Source organism: Podarcis cretensis (assembly GCF_951804945.1).
Source record: "Podarcis cretensis genome assembly, chromosome: Z".
In the NCBI taxonomy this organism is placed as follows: Eukaryota; Metazoa; Chordata; class Lepidosauria; order Squamata; family Lacertidae; genus Podarcis; species Podarcis cretensis.
Window position 1 is genome coordinate 3207237 of NC_137184.1, and position 19712 is coordinate 3226948.

General features: G+C 44.0%; 1 protein-coding gene across 1 annotated transcript in view; it reads left to right on the plus strand.

Annotated features, from left to right (window-relative positions):
• Positions 1-1851: 1851 nt before the first annotated feature.
• The window catches only part of CERCAM (cerebral endothelial cell adhesion molecule), a 72959-nt gene continuing 55098 nt past the window's right edge, over positions 1852-19712 (plus strand). The window contains exon 1 of the mRNA XM_079962093.1: positions 1852-1945. Within this exon, the coding sequence (XP_079818219.1) occupies positions 1908-1945 (38 nt within the window). The 5' untranslated portion in view covers positions 1852-1907. The remainder of the gene's footprint in view (positions 1946-19712) is intronic.

The window sequence follows — 19712 nt, forward strand, 5'->3', positions numbered from 1 at the left end:
TGTAGCTCTCCCCTCCTTAGGCCCCAGTCTTGTTGCTTTAATAAAGAAGTGTTACTAGAGAACTGTCTCCAGCATATTATGTCAAGAGAGCTGAAATCACAAACCCCACGTCACAACAACCTGGATGAGAAATGTGAACATATTGGGGACAGTTTTTGACCAGAATAGCCCCATAACATGAACTCTCTCCACTTCCCCAAGCAGGGCAATATTTAGTTGGCATGTGAATATTTGGTTTGGGGGAATAGGAGCAGGGGTCTTGAAAGAACTCTCAGCACCCTGAACAAACTACAGCACCCAGGATTCTTTGGGGAGGAACCATGACTTTTTAAAGTGGTATCATGTATATTAAGAACACCCTCCAAGTCTCCCGATTTTCCAAGGACAGTTCTGGAATCACAAAGCCATCCCATCTTCTGATTTCATCCTGGAATGTTCCTATTTCCCCTGCCAGTGTCACCTCCGCTGAGCTCAGGGAAGAGGGTGAGCTGCCACTTGTCCCAAGCGATGACGATGGCGGTGGTGGCAGCTGTGGGGGGCATCCCATTGCCTCTCCGTGGCTGCTGCCACTGCTCTCCTGCCTTGGGCAGCTCATGGCAGCTGCTGGAGAGCAGGCAGGGAGGAGAAGGGGCTGCCACTGCCGAGGCCCCGCCCTTTGTGACAAACCAACTCTGAGGGGCAGGCAGAGGGCAGGGCCGTCCTGGCGGGGAGAAAGGGGGAGCAGAGTGGAGCACAAAGAGTCTTGATTGTTTTTAAAAATGCTTTGTGCGTCCATGTCTAATCCTGCCCCTTTCTAAAAATTTATTTACAGTGGTACCTCGGGTTAAGAACTTAATTCGTTCTGGAGGTCCGTTCTTAACCTGAAACTGTTCTTAACCTGAAGCACCACTTTAGCTAATGGGGCCTCCCACTGCCGCCACATGATTTCTGTTCTCATCCTGAGGTAAAGTTCTTAACCTGAGGTACTATTTCTGGGTTAGCAGAGTCTGTAACCTAAAGCGTCTGTAACATGAGGTACAACTGTATTGGTTGGTGTTTTTCTTTTTGTAAATCTACCAAAGAATAAACATAAATTTGAGATTAAAGGGTTTTCTCAAGACTTTGGAGGGCATGTGCTCTGTGTCCTCTTGGTGTCGTGGTGGGGGCACTTGCCCTTCTTCTGATAGGAAATGCCCGGGGGAGGGGGACATACAAAAAAATGGGGGTTTATAGGATGGTCAGTTGTGGGGAGAGTGAGAAATGTCCCTGTGTTCATCTGAGGAACATTGGAAGGTAAGTGAGAATGTCGCCTAGAAGGGCCTTTGGTCTGATCCAGCAGGTTCTTTTTATATTTTCTTTGCAGCCCAAAGCATAAAGGCATCCTTTCTGCAGATGTAATTTCTGCAAATGAAATTTCAACCTGGAAAAAACCATATATGACATATGAGAGCAAAGTAAATAGAGTGCTGTAACCCGCCCTTCCACCTGCCTTTTAGGTTCCAAGTCGCTGGTGTGGACAGGTGAGGAAACCAAAATACTGGTCACCTGGGCCCCTGGCACCCAACCCACTTTATTTAGCCGTTGGTTGTTGTGTTTTTAAAAATCATTTCTCTTCTGGCACAAATCTCATTTTGGAGATCCACTGAAAACAATAATCAGATTATTCCAAAATCCCCAAACAGAGGCAGATTCTTTTGGCAAGGTAAATAAAATAAATCCCACATGTGCCAACTTTCCCCCTTTCCTTCCTGACTTTGCCAGGAAAGAAAATAGGTCAAGAGGGAGGGGCCAGTCAGAAAACGCAACCCAGTGAAGTTATTTCCAGTCCCCCTCCCCCCCTTCTACTGATCCTTCCAAAAAAGCAGGACAAATATTTCTCCTCTAGAAGCAAATAACTGTTTTAGCAGAATGTCTTCAGTGCTGGAGTGATGGTGATGGCAGCAGAGACCAGCCTTGCGAAAACCCTGTAAGTTGGAGATTTTTTCCAAACTGTTTTACTATATTTGCAGACATGTTAGAAGTTCAATTTTTCTCCATTTATTATCGGGGGTATCAGGAAGGGTTTCCTCAAGAGTAAAGATATCATATGCACCTTTCACGAAGGAGAGTAGAAGGGCTGAAAGGGAAAATGGTGGTCAGAGTTAATTTAATAAGGATCATAGGAACATAAGAAGACCCCTCTCAACCAGGCCAATGGCTTATCTAGTCCAGCAATCCTTTCTCACAGGGTCCACCTGGAAACTCTCAGGTAGGAACCAAGCACAAAAGCACTCTCCTTTCCTGTGGCTTTTGGCAACTGTTATTCATAAATTTTCCCAATCCTCTTCTAAAGCCATCCAAGTTGATGGCCATCCCTGGAGGGAGTTCCATGGTTTAACTATGCCACGTGTGAATCTTTCAGCATTCTGCTCATGGGATGTCTATGAGTTCTGGGGTTGTGAGAGAGGGAGGAAACTTTCCTCTATACACTTCCTCCATGCCATGCTTCATTTTATCTTCTATCATGCCACCTCATTTTTAGTTGACAAGAAATAAGCAGAGCCTCAAATATATAGCAGAACAGCCACGAAGAGCCAGGTTTTGTGAGGTTGTGGAAATAGCGACAGACTGAACTTTCAATTCAGGTCCCTGCTTGTATGTGAATCTTTAACCAATCACTCCGTCTCTGAACCTGATCTACCCCACAGATGATGATGATGATGATGATGATGATGATGATGATTTATTTGTAACCCCCCCCCCCCCCCGGCTGGGTTTCCCCAGCCACTCTGGGCGGCTTCCAACAAAGATTAAAAATACATTAAAATGTCACACATTATAAACTTCCCTAAATAGGGCTGCCTTCAGATGTCTTCTAAATGTTATATAGTTGCTTATCTCTTTGACATCTGATGGGAGGATGTTCCACAGGGCGGGCGCCACTATTGAGAAGGCCCTCTTCCTGGTTCCCTGTAACTTCGCTTCTCACAGTGAGAGCTGATTGCAGGGTGGGGACCAAAGGGGGATGAACTACCCCAGAAGGAGCACTGCATGCCCCCCACCAGAGATACTACCCCTCCCATAACACCCTATGCACTCCAGAATATGCGTAATTAATAAATAATATTATTTAGGCCATGTGACATAATTCTTATTTAGGTGTTTCTTCTGGTGTAGAAAGAAAGATACACATTGTAACTTGAATCAAAGTCAAACTGTTTTGTCTGCTCATTGGAACAATTTCACTTGAAATGGCTTGGTGGGATTGACATGTACTTTGGTTGTATGCAGCCATGTTCAACTTGGAAATCAATAGAGCCACCTTTGAGTAAGGTTTACTTGAATACCACCTTTCTTGTGTCCTTTCTGCCTCTCTCTTTGTCAGTAATCTCAGCCTCTGTTGTGTTATAAGTCCGGTGGTGCGGCGGGGAGAGACCCAGTGTCGCTGGTGTGTCTGGTGGTGCAGATTACAAACATCTCCAAGGCTTGCCAAAGGGTTAAGGGCCTTAACAAAGGACTTTTGACTGAGCCTTAAGATGAATTACCCATTCTCTTCCTATGCCAGTGGACTTCCTCGTACTGTGTGTGTGCGTACCGTATATGTCACTTTTGTCTCCCCTGCAATCTCTCTCTCTCTCTCTCTCTCTCTCTCTCTCTCACACACACACACACACACACACACACACCACACACACACACACACGGAAGAGAACTCTTTCATCTCCTCTTCTGTCCCATGAAAGAAAAAGAGTGCAGAACAAATAAAGTTATGGGCTGTGGGTTAGTTAGATTTTTTTTAGTGGGGTTGCTGACCTGTCAGAAGCTATGTTATTGAAACTGGTTTGGGCAGCTACTTTTAACTCTCCACTTCTTTCAGAAAAATGCTGTTTCCTCTTAGTTTTTACATCTTGTTGTTTCAATTTGATCATTGTTAGCTGTCCTGAGATGTATGAACATAGGAGTCAGACTTCTGGCTCACAACGACTAGCCGCAGCTCTGCAGGGCTTCAGACTGAGGTTCCTCCAAGCATCGATGTGGAGATGCCAGGGACTGAACCGGGGGAGATCCTGTATTGCAGGGGGTGGACTAGATGACCCTCGGGGTTCCTTCTAACTCCACACTTCTACGATTCTATGGAAAATGTGACGTAGGCGCTCCACTGCTGAGCTGCTGTCCTTCACCTAAAAATAAGGGTGGGTCCAGTTAAAAAGCACAGGAAGTGGCCATATGGTATGTTGGAATGCTGTTGTATCCACCCTAATACCGTCTACACTGGCAGAGGCTCTCCCAACCCCACCCAGAGATGCCAGGGATTGAATCAAGATTTAAGGCAGATGGATTTAAGGCAGATGCTCTGCTATGGATCTAGATTCAGGTAGGTAGCTGTGTTGGTCTGACGCAGTTGAAATATATTTTAAAAATTAAGTTAGTGCAAGGTTTTGAGAGGGTTAAGTCATGCAAGGTGTGGATGTGTGCTTTCCTCTGATGAAGGCCCTACATTTCTTGCAAAATCTTCTCCACCCCTTTCCCCCTTTTTCATCTCTCTCCTCCGCCCCCGCTTCCCACTTTTAAAGCGCTATGGTGCCACTTAGGATAGTCGTGGTTTCCCCCAAAGGATTCTGGGAGCTGCAGTTTAGCAGGGAACTCTGGGAAATTCAGGTCTGTGAGGGGAATAGGAGCAGGGAGTCTCCTAACCAATTCTCAGCACCCTGAACAAACTACAGCTTCCAGAATTCTTTGAGGGAAGCCATGGCTGCTGAAAGTGGTGTCATGGTGCTTTAAACATGTGTTGTGAATGTGGCCCAAGTCCAGGAGGACATCTGACTGAGAAATGTGAACACACTGGGGACAGTTTTTGACCAGAATATCCCCATAACATGAACTCTCTCCACTTCCCCAAGCAGGGCAATATTTGGTTGGCGTGCGAGCATGTGTGGTGATACCCGATCATTATCGTTTAAGGATATTTCTTGACCATCTTCGACATTGTATTCCAAGGTAGTGTCCAATCATTTGAAAAGCAGACATCAAAACATAAAATTATAGTACAATGTAAAATGCAGGGGATAAACCTTTATATATTCAAAAGCAGGGCCATTAGAGAAAGCCAAACCATTTGTCCATTGAGCCCAGTGTTGTCTGTTCTGACTGGCAGCCACTCTGCAGAGACTCCAGCAATGAAGGGTCGTGGCCACAGCACTTGCTGCTTCCTCGTCCTTTTTCCACTGGAGATGCTGCCCAGGACTGAACCTGAGACCTGCTGCATGCAGGAGAGATGCTCTGGCTCCTCTGGTGATATTTGGATTTAGGTAGTGATTTCAGGGTGTTCAAAGAGCTCAACTTAAATTTATTATGCTGATCCTTAAGATGAACCTGTTAGACTTGGCAATGTTATTTGCCCCATAGAGGTGTAGGACCTGAGCCCGAGAGACAAATTGCGACCTAAGGCCTGAATTCAAATTATTTAATAAATAAATAAATACATTTATATACCACCCTTCATCCAATGATCACAGGGCAGTGGGCAGTATAAAAACACAAAACTACGTAAACGTAACTTCATAGCAAAACAATCACCCCCACCCCAGAAACATTTAAAATACCATTGATTGTTTAATCAGCCAAAGACCAGAGTGAAGAAGAACATTTTCACCTGTCACCTAAAGATATGTAATGAACAGGGGCATCTTAAGCATATCCGGCGCTGTGGTGCGAAGCTCCCTCTGGTGCTGCCCCCCCTCCCCGTTTCCCAGAGTTTTTTAGGGAGGACGGCAGGGCTGCCCGCCTCGCCGCTTCGTGCCACGGTGGCCAAGGCAGACAGAGGCTCCGGGCACATGCTGCTTCAGTGTGGCATGGCAGAGGTAGGCGAGGGCGGTGAGCTATGCCGGGAGGCGCCTCATCCAGCCTCTGCCTCTTCCCTGGCGCGCTCCAGAACTTGGCGCCCCTGCGCCCTGCGCTACTAGCCTCTATGGGTAAGACAATGAAGGCATCATGTGAGCCTCCCTGGGGAGAGCATCTGATGAATGGGGAGCCACCGCAGAAAAGGTCCCATCCTTGTACTGCCACCCTCTTTCTTCCAAGGATTGGAAGGTTAAGCCTTCACCAGATACTGTACTGTTTGTACAGTACAGTACTGTTTGTACAGTACAGTACAGTACAGTACTGCTGTGAGGACTAAACATTTTATTTTTTAAACAGACAAAAACAAACAAACAAATTACCAAACAAGCACAGGAATTGCTGCCCAGTTGAGTCATGTTGACATGTTCCAGCTTTGCGACTGCATCAGGCTAGGTTGCTCACAGCCCAGCAGTGCTGAGTCTCAGGTCTGGGAGCTGAATGTGGCCCTCCTTGGAACTTGCCCCAGGACACACCTCATTGCCAATCAGAAGGTCGGCGGTTCAAATCCCCGTGATGGGGTGAGCTCCCGTTGCTCAGTCCCTGGTCCTGGCAATCTAGCAGTTCAAAAGCACATCAAAGTGCAAATAGATAAATAGGTACCACTCCGGCGGGAAGGTAAACAGCGTTTCCATGCGCTGCTCTGGTTCGCCAGAAGCGGCTTAGTCATGCTGGCCACATGACCCGGAAGCTGTAGACCAGCTCCCTCGGCCAATAAAGCAAGATGAGCGCTGCAACCCCAGAGTTGGTCCCCACTGGACCTAATGGTCAGGGGTCCCTTTACCTTTACCTTTAGGATGTGCCCTTGAACTCTGATGATGCTTCTTTCTTGCCTGGATGGAGGGTGTGTGTGTTTGTGTGTGTGTGTGTAGAAACCAGGCTACAAGTAAAATTTACATTTGTTGCTCTGCCCCATTTTTTTGCTCTCTGGTATGTGGCCCTTGGAAGGTTGTTCAGAACAGAATGTGGCCCTCAGGCTAAGAAAGGTTCCCCACCCCTAGACCAAGTTACTGGGCACCAATGTTAATATATTGTCTCTGGGAAGCATCTCTCCTGAGTTTATAATTCTGCAACTCCATTTGGGTACATTGCTGGATTAAAGCTGCCTTATACAGCCCAGACTGTTTTTCCACTGAGCCCAGCAAGTGGCTCCCAAGCATCTCGCCAGATCTTCTTGCTGGAGATGGCAGAGGTTGAACCTGGTACTTTATCCTTGTAAAGCAAATGTTCCATCACTGAGCTATGGTGTTAACTGGGCCCTTGATTGGCTGTCTCTTTTTCATTAGTTTAAGACATCTGGTGCTGTTAGAATTTCCAGCTGAGCATCGAAGGGTATGGTTGACTCAGAAAGCTCAGAAATGATATTGTAGTGTACCTTTGTACTTAAGCATTACCTGCATGAGTCCTTGCTTTCAAAAGCTGCGGGGAAGAGGTGCCTGTGCCAAAAAACAGCAGATACATCATAATGGTAATTGCTCACTTAACTGCTGTGTATATGGCGTTATGTCAGATCATGCTACAAAAGGAATTCTGCTAAGCTCTGATCCCCTATAAACAAGCAAGGTTAATACATTGCCCAACCAATAAGGTCTTGCAAGCAGTCTTGTCTAGTTTTCTGGGTGTGCCTGTATGATAATGATGCACACAAAGACCTATAAGCTCAGCTAACTAGCCAGGCTAGAAGCCTTTGTTGCTCCTGCATGTAGTGTCTCATTTGGCCTGTACTCCACATTTTTCTGTGCAAATCTTCAGGTGTGCACTAGCTGAACAAACATAATGTGTTAGCAGGCCTTTTGGCACCAGCTTTAGCGTGCTTGTGTTTTGTTTTAGCAACATAGAAAGCTGCCTTGGACTCATTGAGACCATTCATCCATCTAACTCAGAATTGTTTGCACTGACTGGCAACAGGTCTCCAGGGTTTCAGATTATTTTTTTATTGGGAATGTATTCTGAAACACATTCTTGACACAATAATAGTGTAATAGTGGTGGATTTATTCTGCTTTAGTTTGTTCTGTGATGCTTCCTCAAGGCTACCACCAGGACATTTTTTTTTCAGCTGGAACTAGCCAGAACCCAGTTCTGAGGAGAAAACGGTGCTCCAAAACCAGAGACACCCCCGTCTCCTTTGATCAGCAAAGTAGCAGACACGTGGTGTACAGTTCGTTGCTAGCTCCCTACCAATGTAACTTTAGCTCATTTAGAGCAAATCCAGTTTCCAGCAGTAAAAAATACACCATACAATATAACGCAAAAATGAAAGTTTTTTTTAAAAAAATACAGTCCGGAGTGGGGGGGGGGGGGGGAGATAGAAGAAGGAGAATAACAGTAGACAGTAGATATAGGCTATCTCCAGAGCAAGTGTTGTAAACAGCAGCTGTGCTGTTCTGGTAGCTCCCTGACAAGCTCTCAGGTGGGCACGATTGACATTCTAAGAGAACAAGGGAGGTGTTCTTGGTGAGTTCACGGTGAGTTCCTGCACCTCTTTTTCTAGAAAAATAGCACTGGCTGCCACGTTATTGCTGCTGATCAACTAAGGTTTCAGCGCAACAAAGGTGGGACAAGAATATAATGGACCATTTTTGCTTAGGATGGAAGGTTCTGTTAGTTCTGGTTTTCTCAGTTTCTCAATTTTCCAATCTTAAATTTGCTATTCCACATTTCTGCATAAATTTTTAAAAAATACTCTTATGAAAATTAATGAGCATTTTAATGCAAATTTGTCTCCTTAAGCACATTTTTGTATGCAGTTTTGACTTATGTACACATTTTTTGCAAGTAAATACCCTGAAGATAAAACAATTTGTATGTTAATTTTACCATTATATTTATTTTTATCACCTCATGTAATCACTTTTGTAAACATTGCTTGGTTGGAGAACTGGATCACAAAGTTCAGAGAGTGTGAATTCCAAAGGACAGCTGTGTTTCAGTTCACATGAGTGTGAATTTGGTAGATTTGGCTTTGAATAAGATAAAAAGTAAGCTCTACCATCCCAGTGGAATTTCAACAGGAAGTTACAGGTGTCCTTTTTATTGTGCATTCATGATTATTTGTGCTCATGATGGCATTGGTGAAGTTACATGCCACCCTGCTTTCAACACCGTTTGCATCTGCAAAAGTTTCAGGGCAGACACGGTTCCTTGGTTTCCAAGCTGTCTGTGCTTTGTAGCTTCCTCCTGAAATCCTGTGAAGTGTTCCAGGGTTGTTGGGGATTTTTGGTCTCAGTTTCATTGTGCTGTAGTGCAAGAGTTCCCCTCTGAACAATAGCAATGTGGTGACATCAGGGAAGCAATGCAAAACAAGGAAAAAAGCAGAATGATGTGTGGACAGTCTAGAATACATCCACCACCAACACACTATTACTGTTTCAATCGCATCAGAAGAAAACAGAGCAGAAAACCAGCCTGAAGGGGCCCATAGGATGATTCTCTCTGCTTTCCCTCCTGTCTGCCCTCCCCCCCCTTCATAGTGGCTGTGGGTGGGGAAATGGGATTCCTCTGGGAGTTAAAGGTGGCAATACAGAACATGGAGATTTGACTCCATACCAGATTAAAATGTAATACAACTTGGAGGTGCCCCCGAAATCTGGGTGAGTTGCCGACGACAGTTGGGGCGGGGGGAGAAGACTGTGTGGATAACAGGTGAAATCCACCCCACCCCCGCTGTCAGTCCATCAAAAGATGGTTGCTCTATCTACATTCGGTTTCCTTCCAGAGATTTGCGAGGGAGCACTCTCCCCCCCCCCACTCTAAGTCCTTTTGTCCATCCTTTGTAATGGAAAGAGTCCCCTCCTAAATCAATTCCATGACACTGTTATTGTTTCTCCACTAAGAGTTTTTAAACTTTCCCCCCTCCCGAGGTCAGGAATGTGGACAGTTGCTATTGGGGCGGTGGAGCCTGGGTGGTTGGGGGGGTGTTGAAGGGTCAGCCTGTCTCTGTGGGTCATATGACAACAAATCCTTTTGAGAATATCTACCCTTCATCACTGCCAATATTGTCTTTTGCCAGCAGGGTCCTGGCACGGACCTTGAATGGCTCTAGCTTCGGCCTCTGTCCACTGCATCGGTCAGCATCTGGGAATGGACAGAAGGGCATTGTGTGTGAAAATAGCTTTGTTTTTGGTCACAGCTGCCCGGGTTTGGACTAGGACTGACCGAAGTCCTGGTGGGTGGGAGAGAAAGGAGGGAGAGGGGGGATTGGGAAAGTATGGGTCAGTGCTTCCTAGAGGGTTTTCCCACCCCTCCAGGCCAAACACTTCTGTGTCCAGACTTTAGAGAGCCTAGCTGAAGAATTTGGAAGGGGTCCTTCTCCCCTCCCCCCTCCTTTCCCCTCTTTCTTTTAAAGTGATGGAATTTATTAGGGGCGGGAAGAGGATATAAAGAAAACTCCTCCCATTATTATTATTTTTTTAAAAAAAACATTCAAAGAATTAGGCCAGATGTATAGAGGATCTGTAGAATTTAGAAACTTATGCTGCGAGTTAAATGAGGGATAAAACACCTTGAGCCACAAAGTACAATGAAGATATCAAACTGTCTTCTTCTTTTTAATTGAAGCAGTATTTTATGAAGAGCAAAGGGTTTTTGCATCAGATGGCACAAGTCACTGTGAGAGTTTTCTGTGGGCCTGTAAGAAACCAGAAGAGTCTATCCTAAAGAAATGGAATATATAAAAAGACTAAAGGATGGAAGTAGTTACCCATCTTTCATACTTTCTTTCATCCTTTCTGAATCTTCTTACATTCAGCCCCACTGGATGTCTACAAGTCCCAGAGTTATGAACTGTGTACCTTGCACCTGTATGCCTGCCTTGTTGCCTTCAGATGTAGTGGAGGATGCTACCCCATTAAGGGCACACTGCCCTGTTGCTGGTCTTTGAATTATAATTCAGCCACCACTCCAGGTGGTGGAATTGGGGGTGGGAGTACAATATTCAAATCAAATCAAATTTTATTAAACGGTCACAGACCAGATTAACTCGTACAGCTAGTCAGCGAAACATAACACCGGAAAAAACAAAGGACAGTTGGAGTACAATATTGTCCTTTGCCATAAGGGGCAAAATGGTTTAGTGTGGTTATTTCCATGCTACAGACATGCCCCACTTTCCAGAGACCTATCAGGATGGCATTGACCTAACAGGTTTTAAACTGTCAATATAGGCATGTTAAATTGAATTCAAGGTGTTGTAACTGTGCAGAGATTGTGAAAAATTGACTTCTCTTTGTTGTCCTGCTTACAATATAATATGGAGATATCTGGAACAGTATCTTGCCATCACTGTTTTTCTTTTATTTGTAATCAAATCAACCAACAATTCTTTTTAGCCAATAGCAATGGATATCTAGTAGAAAAGGCATCTTCAAAGGTATGCCACAGGTTTCCCCCTGCAATATGTTGGCTTGTTTTACTGATCGCTGATAGCATAGATCATGGGCCAGCCCTGTTGCATCCATAAATGCTCATGTGTCCGCAGGGGCCTTCCCTGGCACTCCCTCAGGGGTCCCCCTCTTGCCAACTAAAATTAGGGGGTTGTATCCATTGTTAGTCCTACTCAAAGTAGACTCATTAAATTAATGAACTTGTCTAATTAGGGTTCATTAATTTCAATGAGTCTACTCTGAGTACAAATTCTTTCAATACAACGCTAAGCTTGAAAGAAACATTCTATTATAGCTAATAGAATAGCTTGTGGTTTCCTATGGTGTTTATTTACCTTTGTGTATTTAGAAAATTGGTTTCCCCTCCATTTTTGTATTTGTTAATAATTTGGAAAAACTGGGGTTTTTGTTTATGCTTTTAAAAAGAATAGCTTGTGGTTATGCTTAGCTATGGTATGTGTATGTCATGCCCATGATAGTTTCTCTAGTTTACAAATCTTTTTGAAGACTCAAAATGGGTTGGCAACCCCTCACATAGATTTTGATATCCTGTACCCCATTGATCAAATTAATAATGTGTTGGGTCCCCCTTCGAATAATCTCTACTCCAAACAAGCCTGGGTGCTTCCAGATTGGAGCTTAATGTTTAAAATGGGTCTGGAAGGGTAAATCAGGATTAAATGTTGGGGCAGAGGAGAGATACAATCTGGTATTTTGATACCAGTGTCATTGTGCAGATAATAATAATAATAATAATAATAATAATAATAATAATTTATACCCTGCCCATCTGGCTGGGTTTCCCCAGCCACGCTGGACAGCTCCCAGTCGAATATTAAAATCACAATACAGCATTAAACATAAAAAACTTCCCGAAACAGGGCTGCCTTCGGATGTCTTTTAAAAGTAGGATTGTCCTTGTCATCTGATGGGAGGGCATTCCACAGGGCGGGTGCCACTACCAAGAAGGCCCTCTGCCTGGTTACCTGCAACTTCGCTTCTTGCAGTGAGGGAACCACCAGAAGGACCTCGGTGTCCGGGCTGAATGATGGGGGTGGAGACGCTCCTTCAGGTATACTGGACCGAGGCCGTTTAGGGCTTTAAAGATGCATGAGCAGCAGTACCCATCCCACTTGGAAGCACCCTCTGTATATTTGATGGGGCTTTTCCAACTGATGTGTCTGTGTTCAGGTCTGTTGTGCAACATGCCACTGGTGTAATAATAGTGCATTAGTGGCATAATTGTCCTGGACCACCCACAAAACATTCAGATTTTCCAGTTGTTCTGTGCTTCCTCGGTGTTGCTGCATTGTTGCCGTCTTGAGAGATGGGCACTCTTGCACTTCAGCACAACAAAGGCAGGACTAATAATAATAATCTGGGATATCTGGCATGTGGAAAGTTACAGGATTTCAGGAGAAAGTTATGGGATGTGTTCCAATGCAGCTGTATGTTTGCCCTGAAACTTTTGCAGGTGCAAATAGTATTGAAGGTAGGATTTTATATAAATGCACAGTAAAAAGGACGCGTGGAAGGAGGCAGAGACTTTCTTCCAAGAAAGTCGTGACCAGCATTGTTTGGCCATGCTTCGATGCTTGGCATTTACTTAGAAATTTCGTTCCCCGAATTGTAATAATAGAACATCTTGACAATGTCATCCTCCTCAGATCATTATTCTCCTGTGTTCCCCTCTGGCTTCTTCCTGGAATCACCATCGTTTTTTGGAGAGGAGAGATCAGCAGAATTTACGTAAATGTACGTTGCCTTGGTGCTTCTTTTCTGTTTATTTGAAGAGGCATTTCTGGTCCACCTGCATCTGAGCAACATATTTATTATTTGACGCTGCTTTTAAATGTACACAAAAAAGTGCCCTGAGCATGATGGGAAAGGCGTGGGCTGTAACCTTTTTCCATCTTCAGCCAACAAATCATACCAATTAACATTAGAGTTTGCAACAGATGAGCCCCATGCCTGGTCCAGCAGGGCTCTTTGTATCTTGGATGCTTTGACCTCTTGAAATATGTTGTATAAATTGATGGTGAGTTACAAAACATAATGTCCAGATCACAAGAAGCTATACAGTGGTACATCGGGTTACAGACTCCGCTAACCCAGAAATAGTACCTCGGGTTAAGAACTTTGCTTCAGAATGAGAACAGAAATCGGGCTCCGGCGGTGCGGCGGCAGCGGGAGGCCCCATTAGCTGAAGTGGTGCTTCAGGTTAAGAACAGTTTCAGGTTAAGAACACACCTCTGGAATGAATTAAGTACTTAACCTGAGGTACTACTGTAGTTCCATTCTATTTTTTTTTTAATAATAATATTTATTCAAAGTTTTCAAGATTACAGAGGGGAAAAAAGAAAAAATACATAATACGACACAAAAAACAAGAAAAGAAAAGTAAAAAAAAACCCAGAAAAATACAGAAAAAAAGAAAAATACAATCATTAAAAAAGAAAAAAAACCCAACAAATTAAATCCCTTACATAATCAATTTCCCTTTACTTATTTTCTTGACCTCCTCACACCTCCCATTTCTGTATTCAAGTTCAATTTTTTATTTCAGCAAGTCCTTTCACCTTATTTTTTTTAACTTAATAATTTATTTTAATATGTTATTATTTTACGTTCTCTCTTTCATCCATTTCCTCAGTTCATTTTTGTTTAATCTTCTCATTTAGGTAATTTAGTTTATTTTAAAAACCACTTTTACTTTATCCAATCTTAACTCTCATCCAATCTTATATATCAATATCAATACTTATTCTTAAAACATTTCCCTAAGGTCGACCAGAATTCCCTTCCACGAATTTCCCAACTCTCATGCAAACAAAAAAGAGACAAAAACAAAACAAGTTATAATTATGTACCCTTTAAATTCCCAATTTCTATTCCACCCATGCCCCCTTCCCGGTTTCAGTCCCCAACATGTCCATCAGTCTCAAAAAGCAATCAGCCTGGAGATCTTACATCCGAGGCTCTTAATTCTCTCTCACGTCCTCTCTGCCGGTCTTTTTGATAGTCCTTAATATTAAAAACCAAATCTCGGGGAAGCTCCAACCCAACAGGATCCACATTTCTTCCGGCCAGACCTTCATACTTAAAAGTAAGGCCTATGGGGTATTCCAGATCTTGTTTCATACTCCTTTCAAATCCAAATGTCTCCAAAGCTCCAACTTCCACTTGGATCAAATTTGTAATCCTAAGGTCTTCAGATCTCCACATAAAGAGCTCTCTCCATCTTTCACTTTCCAATTCAGGCCAAACTTTCAACATCAACTTTTTATTTTCCCTTGTTACCATCATGAAAGGCCTTGAATTGCAGCTCTCCTTTAACATCTGCGGGGTTGCGGCTCCCCCTTCCTTTTCTTCAGGAACAACATAAGTCTCCTTCTCCAAATTCTCAAAGCTCTCAAGTTTCTCTGTTTGCCCAGTTAAGTAGACTTCCTGTGTCGGATCCTTATCCTTATCCAATTCAATGATGGTGTTTACTGTTGTATCCAAAGTTGTAACACTTGTAGCCAAAACATCAATCTGACCTTGCAGCTTTCCCAAGAAAACAAATGCTCTATTCAGTTCAGCCTGGATTTTTCCTCCTCCAGCCATTCTTGTAATGTCCCAAAGCTCCCTCTAGGGGAATTTTAGTTCCTTTATGTTCCTTTCAACACAATCCAAAAGTCCAGTTAAATTGTAACAACCCTTCTTCTTTTTTTTCCAAGAGCAAATTGTAACAAATGTAACCGGCAGAAGCAACTGAAATAAAGTCCTCTTTTTACGTCTTGACAGCTAGCTTGACAGCTGTCAAGATATTCTATACTTCATCACCAGGCTCTCGCGGACCATTCCTGGGTCCGGGGGGGGGGGGGTGGAACTTCAACTCCCAGATTTAATTCTTTTCCTGCAGGTTCCCCTGCTTCTGAATAAAGTTTCTTATGGTGCCAAACCGTGGAATTAAAGTCTTTTACAAAAAAAAAAGAAAGAAAAAACTCTCCTCGACCTTAGTTGACAGGTCCTTTGCTTTAAGTTATTTACAGAGAGGGAAGGCGGACTTCCTGTTTAGACCTTCCCCGATCGTGCCGAATTTAAAAATTTTCCTTTAAAATTCCAATTTCCGTACTACTCACGGGTTGTTGTTTAAAAGTCCGAATGTTCACAAGAAGAAGTCAGTGCTCTCTGTTAATGGCTGTGCGGCTTCACTCCGTGAAAGAAGCAGTTGACTCTCAGCACCGCGCCGCTCACCCCGTCCCGCTCCGGAGCCTTTAAAAAGGCTCCTTCACAACTTGGGGGGGCGTAAATGGTACCCGCCGAGTCCCCACGTTCACAGGCTTCACCCACCTGTGATTTTTAAAGGGTCCCCGCTTTGCCGTAGCGGTAGGACCCGATCCCGCAGAGCTGGTCCCTCTGAGACTCAGAGGGAGTCCGCCATTAATGCTGGCGCTAACCCGGAAGTCCCCTACTGTAGTTCCATTCTATTTTGTGCTGGCCAGCTCACATTCAAAGTACTGGGACCAGTTCTCGATGCCCCATCTTAAGAACTTTGACAAACAGGAGTGTTTCTAGACTATGGTGATCAGGTGGTGATGTACCTTGTTACATCCTCTGAGGAACAGTTGAAAGAGCCGAGTATGTTTATCCTGGAGAAGAAAATATATCAAAATGCCTGAAGGACAGTGGGCTAGTAGGTCCCATCCATAACAGTCATTCCAACCCTTTATCACTCCCAGGTTTCTGAGTCTTCTTCCCTTTAGGGTTCCCCAGCTGGTTCCTTGCACGATTTATCTGCATCTAACCAGTCCATGACAGTTACTTACATTCCAGCCATTTACAGTTGGGGAGAGTCTAGCTTAACCCTGAATAGGTGACTATTTATATGGCAAATAGTTTATAGTGGCAAATGGGCAGGTGGGAGAGCTTAGAAATTTGAAAGGGGTTATATTTGTAACGGGACGCAGGTGGCGCTGTGGGTTAAAGCCTCAGCGCCTAGGGCTTGCCGATCGAAAGGTCGGCGGTTCGAATCCCTGCGGCGGGGTGCGCTCCCGCTGCTCGGTCCCAGTGCCTGCCAACCTAGCAGTTCGAAAGCACCTCCGGGTGCAAGTAGATAAATAGGGACCGCTTACCAGCGGGAAGGTAAACGGCGTTTCCATGTGCGGCTCTGGCTCTGGCTCTGGCTCTGGCCAGAGCAGCGATGTCACGCTGGCCACGTGACCCGGAAGTGTCTCCGGACAGCGCTGGCCCCTGGCCTCTTAAGTGAGATGGGCGCACAACCCCAGAGTCTGTCAAGACTGGCCCGTACGGGCAGGGGTACCTTTACCTTTACCTTATATTTGTAACAGGGATCGCTCTCTGAAGATCCAGATGGAGAATGGCAAATGGGCAGGTGGGAGAGCTTAGAAATTTGAAAGGGGTTATATTTGTAACAGGGATCGCTCTCTGAAGATCCAGATGGAGAAGAGAGTAAAACTCACCTAAAAATAACCTGATTATGACACGGCGCCATTATCTTGACATCTCCAAAAGAATATCCTTTGCCCAAGCCAGAGAGAAGTAACAGGTGGGTGGTCAGCCAAAACTGAACAGATTTTCCAGAAATCTGGAGCAAGTTACTATATTTTGATTACTGCATCTCGCTCCTGCCTTCTGAGCTTAGGAATGGTTGGACTGCAAGAAAGAACAGCTGAGGTGGGCACTGTTGTGTTAGCATAACCAAGTGAATCCTTAGCAAATTGGGGGGTTCACTTGGTAAAGCTGTCGAAATGTCAAAACTGGTGATGGAAAAAGCTGCTGAAGGCAACAAGAGTGTTTCCTCCATACTTGGGTTGCTTCCACCCTCAGGAGTAAAACTGTAAATGGGTCACTGAGATGTTGCAAAGTGGCCTCCCCTCCTTTTTGTTTTAGTGTATTTCTACCAAAAAGAGTAAATCTGAATCTGAATAAATTGGGGAGGGGCTGGCTGTTTGTTGCCAATGATGTCATACGGATGCTGCAAACAACCACAACAAAAATGAAATGAAACTGCACTGTGGGAAGACTTAATCTCCCACACTAAAAGCACCCTAGATACTTACTATGAAATTACCAGTCTTCCTGCTCTCCTGGTTTCTCTGGGGCATCTTCAGAATGTCATCCTCAGTTTGTTCTCCTGTGCTTCTTCTGGTCTCTTTTTCCTGTGCTTTCCCTATGGTTTTCCTGTCCTTTTCCTGTTGCTTTTATAGGTTTACAAAACTTTTTTGGGGGTGGAGAGAGAAGAGACTGGCACCCCAAATTCTGCAGCTGTAAAAATGGAGGCAGACATCTTTCAGTACATTCTGCAATCCTTCTGCTGGCATTGCAGTAAATCTGAATGTTTTGAGAATGACTAGTTAAACAATATATGCCTTTTAAACTGTGTGTGTTTTGGGAGTGTTGTTTTTGTTTGTTACTATGGAATATAGTTTTGTGCTTTTATATTGTAAACTGCCCTGTCATCCTTGGATGAAGAGTGGCATAGAAATAATAATAATAATAATAATAATAATAATAATAATAATAATAATAGGTGATGATGATGGAAGATACAAGATGCCTGGGCATGCTTTTGACCTTGATATGCTTTTTTTTGGGGGGGAGGATGCAGTGGGTGGTCTGACATTTCAGTTGAGAAGCAAGTAAGTTAAAGGGGCTAAGACCAGTGCCCTCTTCCACACCAACACTGCTTTGCTCCCAATGCCACACAAGGCATATGGGGCAAGATTTGTGAGCTCAGTCATCAAAATACAGTGGTACCTCGGGTTACAGATGCTTCAGGTTACAGACGCTTCAGGTTACAGACTCTGCTAACCCAGAAATAGTACCTTGGGTTAAGAACTTTGCTTCAGGATGAGAACAGAAATCATGCAGCGGCAGCGGGAGGCCCCATTAGCTAAAGTGGTACCTCAGGTTAAGAACAGTTTCAGGTTAAGAACAGACCTCTGGAACGAATTAAGTTCTTAATCTGAGGTACCACTGTATGTAAGTCCTTTTGAGCGCCTTTTAGAGAGTGTCTTTCATGGCCTACGCTACACATAAACATGCAACACATGCCTGGCCTAAATTAGTATTGTGAGTTGGGGAGGGGGATCCCCTCAAACCCTAGAAATTAATAAATTGTAGGACTTTGAAGATGTGTCTTCAGCCAGCCTGCCCAAGATGGATCTCTGTTCTCTCCTCTCTTCTTCCCAGCACACCTTGTGAAAGACCCTCTTTTCCTGTCACTTCCCACTCAGTTAGCCCGGAAACCTTCTGTCTGTGCAGGCCCAAGATTTCTCTTAGATGGGTCATCAACACCTTTTGTCATGTTAACGCCTCTATCCCAGGTGAGGCCCAGGTTTGGAAAGGAAACTTAGTCTGTATTTTTCCACTGGCCTCCAATCTTCCCTTCGATACTCCATATAATAAAAATCCTACTATTTATACTACTTATCAAACCTTTATTAGGCATTATGCAGGTAAAACCATAAAAGGAAAATAACATATAAAAGCCTTGAGATATATATAAAAAGGCAGGAGTTGGCTACATACAAATATAGATATATACATATAGAATCAGTGGTTTTCCTTGTTAACCTGCTCCTTGGAGGACTGCTGCCAAAAACTCGGCTACCCCCGCCGTTACCCTTTGGTCAGCGTCGGATAGGTAGAGTCCCACACATTCAGCTTGCTGGGGTTCCGGACCACCCGAAAGGGGGGACAGCACGCGTTGACGGAGCGTACTGTACAATGGGCAATGAAAGAGGATATGCTCTACAGTGTCCGGGACATTCATAGAACATCTGCAGAATCTCTTGCTTCTGGGAATGTTTTGATATCTTCCCCAGACAAATGCTGAGGGAAAAACATTCAAACGGGCCAGCATAAAAGCCCTACGTTGGGCTGGGATTATTAATTTAGAGACGTAATTGGCTCTGCAATCTAAGATATTTAAATCGTAGAATCTGGGGGAGCAAATTTTGTTTACAGCTGCCATAATATTTTGTCTCTCGACATCCTTTAGTCTAGTTAGGATATTATGGAGAATATATTGCTCATTAGAATTGTACAGGAGCTCCAGCTCGATGCCTAAAGATTCAATTTTTTTTTTCAAGGTGCTGATACCATCTTGATTTATAAGGGTCTTTGAGCAAATCAGCGAGCAGACTTGATGGAGGGCAGCGAAAATGGCAGCGTAACCAATACTTTATTGAGATGGACCATGCCCAGTATTCCATTGTGTGTATGCCTATTTCTGCACACATTGTTTCATATTTGATCATAAGAGGGAGTCCAAGAATACGTCTCAAAAAGCTGGAGTGAATCTTTTTTATATCATTGTTATATGCTTGGACCCATAGCGGGATACCATAGAATATCTGGGATTGCACTTTTGCTTGAAATATCTGATTGGCCGCAGGAATAAATTGATTACCTTTCTGATAATAAAAACGGGCAACTGCTGATGAGATGCACTTTGCCTGTTTTA